Source organism: Lissotriton vulgaris, chromosome 5, assembly GCF_964263255.1.
Source record: "Lissotriton vulgaris chromosome 5, aLisVul1.2, whole genome shotgun sequence".
NCBI lineage: Eukaryota > Metazoa > Chordata > Amphibia > Caudata > Salamandridae > Lissotriton > Lissotriton vulgaris.
In genome coordinates, this window is record NC_141693.1 from 197314592 (window position 1) to 197333543 (window position 18952).

An 18952-nucleotide genomic window follows, 5' to 3' on the forward strand; every position below is an offset into this window, starting at 1 on the left:
TGCTATCTGTGCACGGAGTGGTGCTTGGCTGGCGGTGTGCGTGGAGTGGCGCTTGGCTGGTGGTGTGCGTGGAGTGGTACTTGGCTGTCTGTGCATGGAGTGGTGCTTGGCTGGCGGTGTGTGGAGTGGCGCTTGGCTGGATGGTGTGCTTGGAGTGGTACTTGGCTGTCGGTGTGCGCTGAGTGGTGTTTGGCTGGTGTTGTGTGTGGAGTGGTGCTTGGCTGGTGGTGTGTGTGCAGTGGTGCTTAGCTGTATGGTGTGCGTGGAGTGGTACTTGGATGTCTGTGCACAGAGTGGTGCTTGGCTGGCGGTGTGCGTGGAGGTGCTTGGCTGGCGGTGTGCGTGGAGTGGCGCTTGGCTTGCAGTGTGCGTTGAGTGGTACTTGGCTGTCTGTGCACGGAGTGGTGCTTGGCTGGCGGTGTGTGTGGAGTGGTGCTTGGCTGGCGGTGTGTGTGGAGTGGTACTTGGCTGTCGGTGTGCGCCGAGTGGTGTTTGGCTGGCGGTGTGCGTGGAGGGGTACTTTGCTATCTATGCACGGAGTGGTGCTTGGCTGGCAGTGGGCGTGGAGTGGTGCTTGGCTGGCGGTGTGTGTGGAGTGGCGCTTGGCTGGTGGTGTGTGTGGAGTGGCGCTTGGCTGGTGGTGTGTGTGGAGTGGGGCTTGGCTGGTGGTGTGCGTTGAGTGGTACTTGGCTGTCTGTGCACGGAGTGGTGCTTGGCTGGCGGTGTGTGTGGAGTGGTGCTTGGCTGGCGGTGTGTGTGGAGTGGTACTTGGCTGTCGGTGTACGCCGAGTGGTGTTTGGCTGGCGGTGTGCGTGGAGGGGTACTTTGCTATCTATGCACGGAGTGGTGCTTGGCTGGCAGTGTGCGTGGAGTGATGCTTGGCTGGCGGTGTGTGTGGAGTGGCGCTTGGCTGGTGGTGTGCGTGAGGGTGCTACTTTGTTGTCTGTGCACGGAGTGGGGCTTGGCTGGCGGTGTGTGTGGAGTGGGGCTTGGCTGGTGGTGTGCATGGAGTGCTACTTTGCTGTCTGTGCACGGAGTGCTGCTTGGCTGGCGGTGTGTTTGGAGTGGCGCTTGGCTGGTGGTGTGCATGGAGTGGTACTTGGTTGTCTGTGCACGGAGTGGTGTTTGGCTGGTGGTGTGCGTGGAGTGGTTTTTGGCTGGCGGTGTGTGGGGAGTGGTACTTGGCTGAATGGTGGGCGTGGAGTGGCGCTTGGCTTGCGGTATGTGTGGAGTGGCGCTTGGCTGGTGGTGTGCGTGGAGTGGTACTTGGTTGTCTGTGCACGGAGTGGTGTTTGGCTGGCGGTGTGTGGGGAATGGTACTTGGCTGGATGGTGTGCGTGGAGCGGTGCTTGGCTGGCCGTGAGTGGCGCTTGGCTTGCGGTGTGCGTGGAGTGGTGCTTGGCTGGCGGTGTGTGTGGAGTGGTACTTGGCTGTCGGTGTGCGCTGAGTGGTGTTTGGCTGGCGGTGTGCGTGGAGGGGTACTTGGCTATCTATGCACGGAGTGGTGCTTGGCTGGCGGTGTGTGTGGAGTGGCGCTTGGCTGGTGGTGTGTGTGGAGTCGTGCTTGGCTGGTGGTATGTGTGCAGTGGTGCTTGGCTGGTGTTGTGTGTGGAGTGGCGCTTGGCTGGATGGTGTGCGTGGAGTGGTACTTGGCTGTCAGTGTGCGTGGAGTGGTGCTTGGCTGGCGGTGTGTGTGGTGTGGCGCTTGGCTGGTGGTGTGCGTGAGGGTGCTACTTTGCTGTCTGTGCACGGAGTGGTGCTTGGCTGGCGGTGTGTGTGGAGTGGGGCTTGGCTGGTGGTGTGCGTGGAGTGCTACTTTGCTGTCTGTGCACGGAGTGCTGCTTGGCTGGCGGTGTGTGTGGAGTGGCGCTTGGCTGGCGGTGTGCATGGAGTGGTACTTGGTTGTCTGTGCACGGAGTGGTGTTTGGCTGGTGGTGTGTGTGGAGTGGTTTTTGGCTGGCGGTGTGTGGGGAGTGGTACTTGGCTGAATGGTGTGCGTGGAGCGGTGCTTGGCTGGCGGTGAGTGGCGCTTGGCTTGCGGTGTGCGTGGAGTGGTGCTTGGCTGGCGGTGTGTGTGGAGTGGTACTTGGCTGGCGGTGTGCGCTGAGTGGTGTTTGGCTGGCGGTGTGCGTGGAGGGGTACTTGGCTATCTATGCACGGAGTGGTGCTTGGCTGGCGGTGTGTGTGCAGTGGCGCTTGGCTGGTGGTGTGCGTGGAGTGGTACTTGCCTGTCTGTGCACGGAGTGGTGCTTGGCTGGTGGTGTGCGTGGAGTGGCGCATGGCTGGATGGTGTGAGTGGAGTGGTACTTTGCTGTCTGTGCACGGAGTGGTGCTTGGCTGGCGGTGTGTGTGGAGTGGTACTTGGCTGTCGGTGTGCGCTGAGTGGTGTTTGGCTGGCGGTGTGCATGGTCTGGTGCTTGGATGGTGGTGTGGGTGGACTGGCGCTCGGCTGGCGGTGTGTGAGTACTAACTTTCTGTTGGTCACTACACACACTGCTAGTTGAGTGACACTCTACGCAGTCCATCATTTTGTGTAGTTACTGTGGCAGATACGTGGGCATGTGAAAGTGATGGGCCCTTGAATGGCGCTGTCTGCTGGTGTGAGTGTTGTAATGTGATGGGTCCGCGGCTGGCGGTGTGAATGTTTAGTATGTGTCACACGTATGAAAGGTGTATGAATGGCCTGTAAAGAGGTTGGTGCCTTGACGTGGCTTTACAGCTCACGAGTTGCGAGTCACTGGTTCGGTTTTCATGCATTTATTTATTGACAGAGCATTTCATTTTGATGAAATATCTTGTTAATAAAATTGTATGTACTGAACCATCATTCGCCCTCGTGCCAAATCCAACCTGTATGTGTGTGTTGTTGAGGAATAGATAGCTGTGCTTGAATGTTTGACTTTTGAGTAAGTCTGGTAAGGTGTATATTATAGCTAGAAATAACTTACTAAATTTAGATATTATTGATAAACCATGGGAGTATATGGTCATGTCTTTCTGGTGTATTCTATTTTTTTTCATCCACAATGTCCTGCAAACTTGAAAATGTCTGTCACAATTGCCATGCAATAGTGTTCCAAGAATTGTACGGTCTCAAATTGAAAACTTAATTCTTTCAAAACAATTTCGTTTTTGCAAGGGGGTTCCCATGACTTTTTGGCCCAGGGGTCGGCGGGCATCTTTGGAAACTACCAAACCCAAACAGTTCTGAAAAGTAGACACCCGGGGGAGTCCAGGGAGGTATGGCATGCGTGGGTCCCCCAATGTTTTCCTACCCAGAAATCCCTGCAAACCACAAATTTAGGTTAAAAAACAATTTTCCATACATTTTTGCGTGGGATCTCCGTGTCAGCACAAATGTCCTACCACCCAGCGTTCCCGTTCTCCCGAGTAAAATGATACCTCACTTGTGTGGGTGGGACAAAGGCCTGTGACTAAGGCAGGGGGGCTTAACTTGAAAAACTTAAATACTACTTTTTTCAAAATTCATTTTTGGCCTGTTCTGCTTTGGGGCACCCACACAAGTGAGGTATCCTTTTACTCGGGAGAACAAGGGGAACGCTGGGTGGTAGGACATTTTTGCCGGCACGGAGATCCCACGCAAAAAAGTTTGGAAAAGTGATATTTTTACCTAATTTTAAAGTTTGCAAGGAGTTCTGGGTAGGAAAACATTGGGGGGACCCACGCATGCCATACCTCCCTGGACTCCCCCGGGTGTCTACTTTTCAGAACTGTTCGGGTTTGGTACTTTCCAAAGAATACCACCGAGCCCCGGGCCAAAAACTCAGGTGCCCCCCCCCAAAAAAATCAAGGTAGTTTTTCAATTGGGTATTGTAAATTCACCACTGTACGATTTGAACCGTTTCCTGCTGCAGCCACTATGCTTACCCACGCAAGTGAGGTACCATTTTTATCGGGAGACCTGGGGGAACGCTGGGTCGGAGGAAATTTGTGTGAGCCCAGTGACGCCACGCTTTCCCACACAAAAAAAGTGTGAAAAAACTGATTTTTTCAGAAAAAAATTGATTTGCAAGGGATTCTGGGTAAAGGAACGTTGGAGGATCCACGCAAGCCATACCTCCTTGGAAGCCCCCGGGTGTCTACTTTTCAGAAATGTGTGGGTTTGGTAGGTTTCCCTAGATGGCCGTCTCACACGGGCCAAAAACCCTAAAAGCTGAGAAAATGGAGATTTCAGCCCCACAAACCCTTTTTTGATAACATTTTCAGGGAAAAACCCAGAGGCTTTCATTTGCAGCCCGTTTTTCCCATTTTTCTGAAAAAAACAAAAAAAATCACTATATTTTGGTTAATTTCTGGGACCCCTCCAAGGGAATCCACAAACCCTGGGCGCCTTTAGAATCCACATGATGTTGGAAGAAAAGGACGCAAATTTGGCGTGGATACCTTATGTGGTCAAAAAGTTACAAGGGCCTAAGCGCGCACTACCACAAAACGCCAAAAAAAGCCTTAGCACAGGAGGGGGAAAAGGCCTAGCAGCGAAGGGGTTAAAGGTCTCGGAGGGTCGTCAATTCCCCTGTCCTGCAGAGCCATAACACTATGGAAAATCACAGCAAAAGAACCGGCAAAATGCGACTGCCAAGCAGCCAATTAATTAGCACATATTTCCCAAATGTATTGTCATATTCGTCATTATTTTAAAATAATAAGTGTCCCTCTATCGTGATATTGACCTCAAGTCCTTTTATTCTTTTAAAATGTATACTTTAAAGCATTGCGTTTTATGATGGTTGTCCATCCTTTTATATTTTTTAATGAATCAAATAAAAGTAAATTTTGACCATGAGATATCTGTTTCTATAGTCTTCATTCATGTATAGTCTAGACAATAGTAGTTTTCGACTTACCGTTGACATCTAGTGCGTCATTAGGCATGTCAATGATCTGGTGGTGGTAATTCCACACACCTGATGTTATTGATTCCACCATAGTCAGGGCTAGGCATACACTCTTTCTCAGTGCCAGGATACCCTCTCAGGGGATAGTGCGCTTTACAAATACACAAAGCATGACATCACACTTACCAGGCAACTCTTAATGAAGCTTAAACCTGTAGCAGTTACCTTGATCAATCAAAATTGTAAGATTAAAGTACCTAGAAATAAAACATGTCCAATAATACTGTAAGGGACTTCTGGAATGCTCCTGGTTCTAAATACTTATATTAAGGGCAACAAATATGCGTAACATATGTAAAGTATTATGCTGTGTCCAGATAATCTGTCGGTTTAGGGAGACATAACTGGGAGCAGACAAGCAAGCAAAGAGGCCGTAGGAAAAACCACACTGAAAAAGTAGATGGGCCCTCCTGCAAAGAACAAGAAAAACTAGAAATTACTGCTTTATATGTTACTGTAAAGACCCATCTTGAAATTTGATCAGCCACTGACCTCATGTAGCAAGAGACTAAAAGATCATGAATACGCCAGCCACCTACACAGCGGTTGTTGTTTAGACAGAAAATGAGGCTCTGGATGATGCCAACAGTTGTGTCATTGGGAACCCCATGGGAGATTCAGTGGTGGCAATGGCAACCTACAGGTGGGATCAAAACCCCATGTCACCACACACCACTCTGCCTGACCAGGAAGACAGTAGGATAAGCACATTTAGAAACTGTTTATAAATTGGTATGGTAATGAGCATCTGAACTTCCTAAAATCCTTTGCATCTTATAACTCGCGAAGTACCTGTAGTATAGGCGGCAAGGTTTTAGTGTAATAAAATTGGATGGTAGTGGATTACGAACTTGCAGTATAATGGTGTGAGCCACTCTGTCGCCTGGAGGCCTCCATTTCTTATCAGCAACTACAAGTACTGTCTGTGATATTATCCCAGATCATCACGGTAATGTTCTGCATGTCTGTGACTATATGTATTGTTTGTTTTGTTCTGGTTGTAGTATTACCCATTGTTAGACTTTTTCTGATGAAGAATTTGTCCAACGATAACCAATTTCATGAGTTCAGTGTATTCTAGGAAAAATAGAATTATACCTGTATCTTTTGGGGTTAGGCTTCCCAAGTTGATGTGCTCTCTGCAGTTTGAACTCAATGACCTGGTATATTGCATGTTTGGTGCGATTAGTTTTGAGTATTTAAGAGACACAGATCTTCTGCCTTCTAGAAAACTGTTCAAATAATGTTTCAGCAGGTCCTTTTTTTCATGCCTTATCATTGCATTTTTTAGATTACTGTTACAAAATAAGTCTTGTATACCACGGCCTGTACAAAACCCTCCCGCAAAAGACCACTCTTAGGTCTGGCCTGTGAGCGCAGCTCTCTCCAATTTTTCCCAATTCTTTGAATGGACATAGAGGGGACTTTGCTCCACCCAAAGAAGTAGGTGTCTTTTCATCCCATGCCATTGGTTGTTTGCTTCTCTTTCCACCTCCTTTGGAGTAAAACGAAACCCTAGGATGCGAAGTCCTCAACCACTGACATATTAAACCCAAAAACAACCTCTCAACCAGGCAAAAAGAAGTTGGTGGCCCCTTGGATGCAGGAAGAGCTTTAACAGATAAAAGGGCAAATCTCAACACTTCAATGCAGGTGGCTCAAGTCCAAGAACCCTCAAGACAACTGCACCTACACATACACACCAGAATGTACCAATCATATAAAAAGAGACATAAAAATCGACTACTCAAGCAGGATCGATAATGCCAAATGCTCAGCAAAGGAACTCCATAAAATTAAAAAAAGAATATCACAATCCAGACAACCATCAAATCCGCCTCCCCACTTGCACAAAACTTCCACAATAAACTGGCTAAGCATTATATACACAAAGCATACACCCCCGTTTCTCATCTAACAACCAAGAGAAACAAGTGTTCTACATTATACAATCAAGCAATGACAACAAATAATCTAGATCAGTCTTCACGAAATGACATAATGTGAAGCCCTACTTGGAGCTAGCAGCCCAGTTGGCTACATTTCAATAAGAATATTTGATCAACATCTTCATCCATCCCAGCCAGAAATATTAACAATAACTCTATATAAACAGAAACTTTCCTAGATATATTAAAAAAGGCATACAAACACCCATTGCTTAGGAAGGACAACTTGGAGCCACTAAGACATCAACAGCTTGAGATCAAATCTTCAATGTACCTTGCCTTAGCGAAAGGAGTACAGCCTTTCGCCAGATCTCAGAATTCACAGAAGAAATAAACTCTCAGGCTAGCAAACAGGATTCTGACCAGGAAGAGGGATGAAATCTGCAATGATTGCAATGTGGGAGGACCTACAAAAACAGAGCTGACAAAAATGGTGTAGCTCTGTTACTACTCCTGGACATTTCAGCAGCTTTTGAAACAGTACACCCTGACACATTAAGTATTTGATTTTTTTTTGAAAATCAGTCTAGACAGCATCACTCAATTAGCAGCACTCTTATCTAAATAAGAGATCTTACATGGATAGGACACATGCTTTCTCTAACTCCTTACTAAATAAACATGGGAGTTAAACAAGAATCTATCACCTCACTACTTTTTAACGCACGTATGAACCCAATACTAAATCTTATCAACAGTTTCAAACTCATGTAGTACAACTATGAAAACAGATTTTTTCAATCTGGAATCCCCCAGTAACAAAAAAATGTAACATCTCCTTCATAGCCATAAATCAATTGATGCAGTGGAATCACCAAGCTGAATTTCAAAAACTAAAATACTGACCTTGGTGAATGGATAAATCATGACCCTCTATCATTCTGACCAGATGAATTAGGACCACCACCAAAAATAACTAAAGACATGAGAAATTATGTTATCTTCTTTGACTCTACATGTTCAGTCACTAATCAACTGAACAGGATGTCTCAATCAACTTTCCACACAGTGAAAGAAAGAACTTAAATGCATCTTTCCACATCTTAGATTTCCTCAAAAAGGTACAATCAACATCATCATTCGTCCTTTCAAAATTAGACTATCATAATGGACTTAATCAAAGCATTCCACTGTCAACAATCAAAAGGCTACAAAGAATATAAAACTCAGCAGCAAGACTACTTCTAGATGTAAATATTAGAACCCACATCTCTCTGGTCCTGGTGGCTCTACACTGGCTCACAATTGCAAGCAGATCATCCTTCAAACTACTGAGTAGCACAAACCGAGCTAGAAATAGCAAACAACTAAAATCCATTCAAGCAAAAAACACAAAATACTCCCTACATTGGAACTTACTCTCCATATAGGCACCACGCTTAATACCTATGTACCGGAAGAAAACCAATAATGAGTACTTTCCCACTCCAGATGGAAAACTATGAAGTTCCCTACCTGAAAAAAAATCCGAGCACAGATAATCACAGAGTTCAAATGGATAATTCTAGTCTAGGTGTGAACCAACAAAGACAACACATGAGCTCAATTTCTGGCTGCAGTCAGATGCCCTCTGTCAGAACCTATTCAGGAGGCTACAAAGCATCAAAAGTTACTGGGCCACAACCGTGGGGGTTGAGGCCTTTTACCACTGCTGTCCTAGTGCTTACCCTACTATAGCTGCAAACCAAGTACAATCTTTCCACACTTAACTCTTAGTAGTAGGAAAGGTTGAGCAGTCACGAGCTTCTCCAGGAGGTTAGTGTGCTGGTTACTAAGACCCACTAATAAATACCATCCCTATAGCAGCGCCATAAGATGAATGTCCAGCCTAGTAGTTTTCTTTGTAGGAAAGAAAAGTACCTTGTTTCACAAAAAACAAAGAATTTCACTATACACTCAATATGCACAAATACCAGATTCACAGGGGCAAGAGTTTGTACTCCAGGGGCCTTTACTGTTGTCGCCTCTGCCTCATCTCATGGGTTGCATCCTTCTACTGGGTTCCCCCTTTCCTCATTCACTGTTTGCGTTTTATCTACGAGTGCGCTCATGGCCCCCCTGTTTTGTACCTGCATTAGCACTCACCAAGTTCACAGCAGCAGCAATGGGTCACGTTTGGCCCTACTGCAGCTGCGGGATCTCACCCAAAAGAGGAAGACGTCAGGAGCCACGCAGCAGTCTTCTCTGGGGCTGTGTGGCAGCCAGCCGTGCAGCACATTGTTCATTGGGACAAGGCAGGAGAGGAGCCTTCTGTCTGGGGCCCTCATCCGGGTGATGGGCTGCAGATCATGGCTCACTGCTGCAGTGAAGTGGGTACTTGATTAACCGCAAAGCTCACTCCAATACTCCAGTGAGTACTTGGCATTTCTTTTTTGAGAGTGAGAGCAACATGCTTTCAGATAATGATTCTTGGGAGCAGCGGAAGCCAGGCTTCACCTTCGGCATACAGTGCCAAAAGGAGATACGCTTGAATCTTCATGAGGCACCCACAGAGAACTGCTCGGGACATTTATTCTTCAGGACTGGTCCAGACCAAAAGGCAAAATTAGCAGTGCTGCCGTTAAGCACTCCACTTATGGCTCCGAGTCCTTCAGCACACTTGCTTAGCGAGTCTCTGTTGGGCAGATCCTATCCCACAGTCAGTTATAGCAGTCCCTATCATAATCCTTTCCTCCTACAGGGTTGGCACTTCCTTCCCACCATCACAGCCAGGATGTCTTGGTACCCAAGAAAGGCCAGCAATTCCTCCTTCAGCTCAGACTCCAGGTGATGTTCCTTCACCTCTGGGAAGTTGGCTGTCAGTGCAACACCAACCCGTGGTTGAGTAGTTGTCCCCAAGTTCTCTGTGGAGTACCCCCTCCTTGATAGAGAAGAACACAAAAACGATCAGTCCCGAGCTCCCACCTTTATACCAATTTGACAGACAGAGGATGTGTATTCCAGACCTGCTCCATTGGTACTGCTTTGGGTCGATTCACCTTTCATGTTTCTGCCAGTCCATCTTGCAGGCCAGGCCTCTGTCTGCAAGGATGCTTTGCCCAACAGCACAGTCTCCAGGTGGAGTGCCCACCACAGAAGTATAAATAAGTGAGCAGGCTTTTACAATCCCTACTCACAGAGATCAGGAAGAGACAAGAATCAGTGCCCCATTAAAGGACTCCTTTCCTTAACAACAGATACGGCTGCAGTCGAAGTCATATACAGCCCAATTCATCAGAGAGAGCTCTGGCACTTCTAAAGAAAGCCTTTCTCCTCTTTCCTCACCACAGAATCTGGCTCTAGGACTAGGTACAACATTTCAAACTACTGGGCCTAGGTCAATGCACACACACAGGATTAGTGTTGAGGTTCCGTGACGATCGTAAGTGGTGTTTTCGACTCGCACGAATATGGTCGAGTCTGGTATCTATGAACCGCAAATGACGAGTTTAGTGGGTGTACGCAGTTTCGCTGTACTAACCTAAACCGTTCGTCTGTTTCGTGGGTTTATCTATCTGTACCCACGGGTTCCATCTTAGATACGGCATCCATTTTGTTTCTTGCCCTCAAGTAGCCAGCGAACGGACGCTGTCCGCTTCGCGACCCTGGGATTCCCAAGACTCTTGCGGAAGACACGTTTCCTTTGAAAGTGTCTTTATGATGTGGGGGATGATACTGTAAGGCAGATGGCCCCGCTCGAGGCTCATCTTGCCGTGCCGGTCTATTGTCTTAGCCGTGCATCTCATTAGGCGCGTCCCTTTGATGCTTGCAGCTCGTGTTTCCCGATACCACCCCTTTTACACCCTTTCCGATCTCCCCACTGTTTCTGCCTTCCTCTGCACCTGTCCCTGTTCCTTCTTCGATCTGTTTACTGCTGATTGGAATGTACTAATGGTGGGAAGATGGGTTTTTACAGTTGGGAATCACCAAATGTTTCCGTACTTATGTTCCGGGCCCTGAATACATGAAAGCAACCCCTTCTGATGATTACGATGGGAACCAAGTTGTAAACCTTTGTGTATCATGTTAACCTATGAGAGGTATGTGTATAAAAGGAGCGACCCACAGTAGCAATTCGAATCAGGCTCCGTGAACCTACATTCTATGTACTTCTCGTGACTTCTGTGTTCCCTGCAGTAATAAACCTCGAATCTTTGACGCCGAAGGGAGTGTCCCGTGTCTCTGTCATTTGTACGCCGGAACAGGTTACCGACGAAGGTTTCAGGTGTTGTCCCCTGGCACCGCTGGGTCTTAGAATAACCCAGTCCTTCAGTGTGTGGCTAGACCAAAATAAAACAAGCATTTGCAATGAAATAGGTCTCGCATTTACGTGAGTTTAAGCTATTAGCATTATAAATGACAATGTCTTTTATTTAGGTTTTAAATACCAAAACATAAATAAAATGCATTGTCATTTACAATGCCACTAGCTCAAACTCGCTTAAATGTGAGACCTATTGCATTGCAAATGCTTGTTGTAATTGTGTGAGCATGGTTCTGTAAAGTGGCAACAATAACTGCATACCTGGATACTTGCTCATAAAGCACTTGTGCCACACAAATGGAATGGTAATGTGCTGGTCAAATTGAAGTGTTTTTTGCAGTTGCAATGGGCCAAGCGTGGTTTATGTGGCTTCATGATGTATTGGAATTATGTTCTAAAGCTTCCCTTATTAACCATGCTAAATGTGTGGTAAAGCAATAAAATGTCCGTGGTTGATTTACATTTTAACTACATTTGACTTTCGTTAGGTTGGCACAGCACCCAGGATAACGTGTTGCATGGCTAATAACTTTTAAGGTCCCAAAAGCGAGACCTATTGGCTATGCCAATGCTTGTTTGGGGTCTGTCCTGACACAGTCCCTGGCCTTGAGCCTATAGCTGGTCCTTTCTCTGGCCCTGTTATTGGTTCTGTCTGAGATTCTGTCTCTTCTAGTGTCACCGGTGCTATGTTCCAGTCCTTGACAGAATCTAAGATTGCGCCTCAAGCCCTCTGCCCATCCACGGTTCCCTCAATGGTTCACCAATTGCTTATGTTCCAGTTAGGAATAAAGAGCCCTGTGACTGGCCCTATTCCTGGCTTGTCCAGACTTCTATCAGAGGGTATGGAGGCAGGGCTTGCGCCTTTTCTGTCCCTATCCATCTGCTCTTGCGCCTAATGGAATGGTTAAAGGAAGATATGGAAGGCAAGAAAGAGTTGATGGGTGGAAATGAAAAGGGTAATATGGTGAAGAAATGAGGTAGACTGATGGGGTGACAGAGGGATGGAGGAGGGAGGAAGGTAAAGGGAGTGGAGAGAGTGATTTGAAGACGGGGCAGGGATAGGTATGCATGGGTAGTGGAGCGGGAGAAGGAACGGGGTGGGGGGGTTGCATAATCCATCGAAATAACAGATTGTTCAAAATAGGGACATAGAGGGTAGGCAGATAATAACTGCTGGGGTACAGGAACTTCCTGAAAGAGGGAGAGGAGAGTGTCGAAGCCGGAGAGGATGTGGTGTCTTGGGGGCGTGGAATTGTTCCTCATCGCACTAATGATTCGGCTCACAGTCTATGGCTGCCGAGGAGACCTCGCAGTCCTTCACTCCGTCTTGTACACAGCAACGCACATCAGTTGCCACTAATGTGGATATGAGCATCCAATACACAGATGTGCAATGCTCTTCACATACAAGGACATCTATCAACATAAAGGGTGGTGATGCCATTGGGGCCATATGCGAAAATACACACGGACAGCATCGTTGTCATAACTGACACCGAGGAGAGATCACAGGGTTATACAGCAAGTCATTGTCACTCAATAGCTACAGTCAGATTTCCAGCCCCCCACATTCATACTGAATGTGGGACATATGGGATAAAACCACAAACGTTTCAAAAAGCAAGACAAGCACCCAGAGGGTCTACTGAAAATCAGGACTAATGTTAGGAAACACACTCTTGTACCCACATGATAAATTGGAAGGGGCCGTATGCCTGGGCGGGATACCGTTAACTTCCACCCAATTATAACCTTCACCCGGGTTTCCCAGGTGTGAGAACACCGGAACTGATTTTACTTGCCGGTAAAATCACACGAGGGTTAGGCTGCAAGCACAATCTGGCCTCGGCTCCTGTCCCTCGCCTGACCCTCCCCCACCCTCCTCTCATGTCACAAAGCACCAAGAAACGCTCACCACTGCCAGCATACCGGCCCTGTTGTGTCCTTACACCATCCCCACCTCAGCTTCTCAGAGCAGTTGGTTAAAGTAAGCACATTTGTCCCCAGAATGGAAACCCTGCAGGCAGATTTGAAAACGGTAGTTCATGCTCCATGTGGTATTTATTACCCAAACACTCACGATATACGGCTTTATGTGCAGGGATACTGGCCAGAAACATTATTTCCAGCCACAAGGTATCTCTGCAATTAAATCCGGCCACCTTGTATTCGGGCACTAAGAGACAGCATCTGGTGCAAGTTGTCCACGAATCGAGATATTGAACAAAGGTACCAGTCCAGTAAGTTTCGTACATGACACCTTATTGAACCCTTGTCAAATGCTGTCAGTATACAATCAGTTTCTGCTTTATGAACAAGTGCAAGCAGCTGCCACCAACCAAAGCCACCTTCTAGCCTACAAGACTGATGGAGTATGCACATGAAATAGTCACCAAATCAGATGTCTCTGCCATGACGAGTAGTGAGACGATCAGCCACCAGGAGTTGTTCTAGTGACAGGGGACAGATCTCACCAAATTAATGCCAGATAGCATAATATATCAGTTGACAGCTAAGAGTGACAAGGCAAACCCCACCCGAAAATGAAAAGAACATGAAGTCTTTGGAGACAGTCATTAACAGGCTGTCTCGTGGAGCCGACGGGGAAACGGAAAGTGAAAGCGCGTGATGTGCGCGCTGTGTAATGCCAGCCCTTCACAAACACTTTTCTTATCTACTTGCAGAGAGGAGACGCCATGCGCGTGCACATCGTCTGTCTGTGCGCGCTCATGGTTTGACTCCCTTCACTAAGAAAAAAAACACCAATAGAGTCTCGCCAAGGCAAAGCATCGCATGTGCTGCGTTCGCTAGGCGAGACCTAAAAACTAAGGTTACAGGTATGCAGTTTGGGAACGCAGGGTAGGAGACACAACTGCACCTCATGCAGGTGACATTACAGCCCCAATAACCCTCCAAGACCCTACAAGATCAAGGAAGAGCTAAATTAGCACAAGACGTTTATAAACAACCCCTAATAATGCCAGAGAGAACCACATTCCCCTAGAAACATACCATTCTTCCATCTGTCTCAAACAAATGTCCACTCCTTGGAACTCTATTAAACAACCCTAAAGGGCATCTTTGGGCACACAACATTACTCAGTACCTCATATTGAAAAAAGTACAGAGTCAAACAAAGTCAATAACATCTTTGTAACTAAAGAATAGACTGTGACAACACAATTAACTACCAAATAGAGCAACCACAGATTCAACATATATATCACCTGCCCACAGTTCAGGGCTTTCAGTGGGCCGGGTCCCTTGGGTTTTAGACCTGATAGTAATTAAAAACTGACATTGAAACGGGTCCCTATCAGGCACTATACTTATAACTCATGTCCTTAAATATACTGGTAATAACACTGATCGATTTGGAAACAATGAATGTAAAAAAAGTTAACATGATCCATGTCAACAATTTAGTTCCAGTTTATACATCAATTTTTGCTTAATCTTTAATTACCTAAGAGTATTAGCTTCCTGGACGTTGTGTTTCTGTACTTTTACGAGTAACATATTACTCTTGCATAGAGTATACTTTGAACTGAGTTGCCCCCAGGTGTTTATAATGGGTCACGATTGAGAGCTCTGGAGTTGAGTCTGAAGGTAGTGCAAGTGCATCACAGTGCCTGTCAGTGTGTCAAAAAGTTATTATATAAAGGTGTTCAAATGAAGATTCTTACTCAGGCAGGGTAAGTAGGAACTTCTTTATTCTGTCATCCACTCTCTGTAACTGACATGCTCCCCAACATTCTAAAGTGAACTCTCAAGGAACATTCCAAAGGGGGGTAAGGGGGGTGAGGGGGAAAAGGTTTGTACCAAGGGAAGGAGAAAGGAAGATTGCAACACATCTCCCTTCGCAGGCGAAGGATACAATGGAACCAGGCAGATGCTAAAAGAGGTGAACACATTTCTGCTAAGGAGGATAAAATACTATAGGTCACTTAAGATTACAACACATCTCCCTTCGCAGGGGAAGGATACAATGGAACCAGGTAGAGCTAAAAGAGGGAAACACATTGCTGCTGAGGAAGTAAAATACTATAGGTCACATCTGTGAGAAGGATAAAGCTCTCAAGGAACATTCCAAAGGGGGAGGAGAATTGTACCAAGGGAAGGAGAAAGGATGATTACAACAAAAGGATCACAGAGCAATGGTCACGTTTTGTGCTTTCTGTGTGAAGTATACAGTTGCCAAAATATTGACAAGGCGAAAGTAAAAGAAAATGAAGTACTTACAGATAAGTGGGTATGCTATATGTTTGAGGGTGGTGCGGTGAAGGAGATGCAATGAAGTGCATTCAGGAGATAGCAAAAAGGAGGTGATGCAGTGGAAAGAAATTAGGTGTAAGATACGTATATGGAGATATGGAGGGAAAAGGACATGCATTTCTAATATAGAGTGAATATAGCACGAGTGACTGAGACAGTCTGAATACAACTACCCTTTCTACAAGCCTCAAAAATGTATAACTCTACAACTTAAGATACTACACCGCTCCTACTACCCCCGTACACACATGTATAAATGGGGTCGGCCGCCGACGCTGCTGTGTGTCCGGGGTTGTCAGCAGGAAGGAGTTTTCTTTCATATCTTGTGGGAGTGCCCTGCCATTACCCGTTTCTGGCAGAAAGTAACAGACGTTATGTCTGGGGTGACAGGGGTGGAGGTTCCAATGGATGCTAAAAGGCTCCTCCTGATGATTAGAGGTGACCCGGATTGGCCGAGACATGCAGGCATATGGCTGGCTCTTGCGGCTGGGAATGTCGAGCGGTATATTGCCAGGGGATGGGGTGCATCTTTCCCACTGTCAGTGGGGGAAGAGGGAAAAAGATTTTGACTGGTGCCAGTGAGCAGCGGAAACTGTGTATAGGAGCAGGGGTTGTGTTAAAAAAATGGGAGAAGATATGGGCACCATGGAAACGCTATGAGCGACAGAGGATGGGGAGTGATATGTATCATCCAGGTTGGGGTGTAATAGGGTTGGCAAAGTAGGCACCTGATTTAAGCTCATTCCTTGTCCAATGTTTTGCTGTATAAGTACGTATCAGGAATCAGCAGTGATCTACAGTGTCTTCCATCTTGCACAGACATTGGTTTTAATACATAAGCCTTTTCATGTACGAACATAAATACGTGATTCATCTATGTCATGGTTTATTGAGCAAATTGAATAAAAAGAGTTACAAAAAGGAATGTTTAACTCACAGTCTCACAATTTCAGAATTGAAATATTGTCAGTATTAATTATAATAATGTCACTGCTGTTAGGGATTATCTTAAACAAACAGCTAACAACCATTGTTATACCCAACAGTCCTGACTGGCTTTAGGTATAGGTCAGTTGTGTGATATAGCTAGATTCAATGATAGAAACCTCAAAGAAGCACAAAAGTAATGGACAGGTGACATACTATGCCATAGTATGTCTGGGATTCCCATAGTAACTATGGGAATCCCAGACATTTCGTTTACATGTTAATTATGTAGGCCACGTCGCATTTAGAAACCCCCCACCTTTTTCATCCCACTTAAAGCCCTAATTAACTTTTGACCTATCTTTCTGCCATGATGTATAGTCAGGGATTGCTCTTTCTCTTTTCTTTCTATTTGAATGATACACTCCTAATGCTACATTCTCGTGCATTAGTGCCTCTCTGTGTATCGTACTCTACCGCATACCCTTCCTTACAAATCATAAACTTCCCGAGTAACCAACCATTCATGCTATATCTAACCTTTTCGAGCCTATTTACTCATCCCATTCGCATAAATTCTCCTCTGTGTAACCACTCCTTGTTATCTTTCCATATCGAACCTTATCTGCCCTATTTATTTAATTTTTCTACTTACATGAACTCACCCTAATAATGACACCTAACTTTGGGGTACGGAGCGGTGTAGTAGTGCACACCATAAAACGCTTCAGCGCCTCATCAGGAGAGAAAGCGCTATAAAAATGCAATTACAACTCAAGAAGTGATTCTAACTTAACTGCACACGAGGAGGAAACATCAGCAATCTGCCAACAAGCCATACACGGCCAGCAACAATGAAAAATAACGGCCCAAGCCCTGAAAGGACAACCACACAACCCATTAATGAAATTACTGCCTTGGGTGCCACCAATCACGTTCACCGGGGGCAAAAGGGACTACCCTTCATCACCCGTGACCGTAAATACTTCATCAGCCCGCGCGGAACGCCCAGGTACCCTGTGTCTCCAGCCGCTATCTTGCTGTACACTTGGGTTTCCTTTATCCACTGTCGCCCACCTCCTTTACCCACTTACCCTCCAGCAGCTTCTCCTACGTGGGCCTTTGCTGTTGTCGTAGCCGGAAGCGTCTTGCTGGTTTAGGGTGACGGAGATAAAGTCTCTCCTTTGCGGGGAGTACATGGCTGTGGGCTGGGAAAGGAAAAGCAGCCCCGAACCCCAGACTATCCATTATAGAACTGTCATTAGAGCAGCAGGGGGCATCCCTCCCTCGCCTTGGGCGGTGGACCGCCTACGATTCAAACAAGAAACACTGACAGCTTTCACAGTAAAACCTTCCTCTACTCTCCCAGGCGCATGCGCAGCTTCTAATCGGCCTCGATGCACATAAACTAGACGTTATCTCAGCCCAAAGCCACCCCACCTGTCACTACACCCAGCAGCTTCCAAGAGCTAGACCGCATATCACAAAGTCTACGCTCGTTGCAGCCGTCGGACGGCGGCCATGTTGGGTATAAATAAAGTCATTGTTTACTTACGTTGGCAGCGGATGGACTCGCGATAGCGCAGTTCTTCCGACTATAACAAATATTTGCTTTCACTATATCTTAGATCTAATATGTCTACTACGCAAAATAGCATTTTCTACACAAGTACCTCAGTGTTTAATATCTACGACAATTCTTCCAAGGTTGCTTAACAAATGTTGCAAAGAAAAAAGATTAGTTGTGGTCTTGAGAACTATCTTAAAGTGTACGTTTTCTTTGAAAGCACAACTAGACAGAATCGTATGGTTAGGCAAGTCTGGTAAAGATGCCTAAATAATATTATTGGTGTACTGTTCTGTAGGACACAGCCAGTCACTCCGTGAGGGCTGGCCTGTCACTCACCCCCCACACCCATTCATGTCAACGGCCAGGTGACCCGGCCAATAAATAGGGCTGGGCACTGGGCTAGTTCCATGTACAGTAACCATGTGACCTTGTCACAGCATGCAAACCTAGGGCCCAACACACAATTCATGCCAACATTTTAGAAGAGGAAAGCAGGTGATTTTTAAAAAATGATCGGGAGAATGTATTTCTCCCATAGACATCTATTACGTAGGAGGACTTTATCGGGTCTATTGTCATGTATGAGACTTGCAAGAGTGCTGCTGCAAGGCTGGATATCCAGTCCTGTCAAGCATCACGCATCAGGTGTGACACTCACGCATTTCAGTGTGGTGATCTGCATCACCGCACTGAAATGCATTGTCACACATTTTGCCGACTTGCCAGCTGGTGCCACCAGCGGCGCCTGTGTACGGCTCGGCTGCTCGAAGAGACGTGCTGCTAGTGCCAGCAGCTGCTGGGCTCTAGTTCTTAAATAGTTAATCACTATGACTGCTCTGGGTCCCCCCACAGTCGTCGGAGCTTCGCATTCCACTGTTAGCTAAGGCTACAGTGCTGCCAGGCTCACAGTCTGTTGAGCTACAATGTATTCTGATCACCGGAACTACCAGTCAGGTTCCTTACTTATCATTTCATTTCAATCTTTATTCGGTTTAAAAAACCTTGTAAGATACAATACATTCAATCATAATACATCATATCACAATATAAATACATAATAAAATAGCGGGTG

The 18952-nt window shown here is 46.2% G+C and overlaps 1 protein-coding gene across 1 annotated transcript in view; it reads right to left on the bottom strand.

The window, feature by feature from the left end:
- MAN1B1 (mannosidase alpha class 1B member 1) overlaps nucleotides 1–17758 on the bottom strand; it is a 387442-nt gene extending 369684 nt beyond the window's left edge. The window contains exon 1 of the mRNA XM_086921150.1: nucleotides 17405–17758. Within this exon, the coding sequence (XP_086777276.1) occupies nucleotides 17405–17509 (105 nt within the window). The 5' untranslated portion in view covers nucleotides 17510–17758. The remainder of the gene's footprint in view (nucleotides 1–17404) is intronic.
- Nucleotides 17759–18952: the final 1194 nt, after the last annotated feature.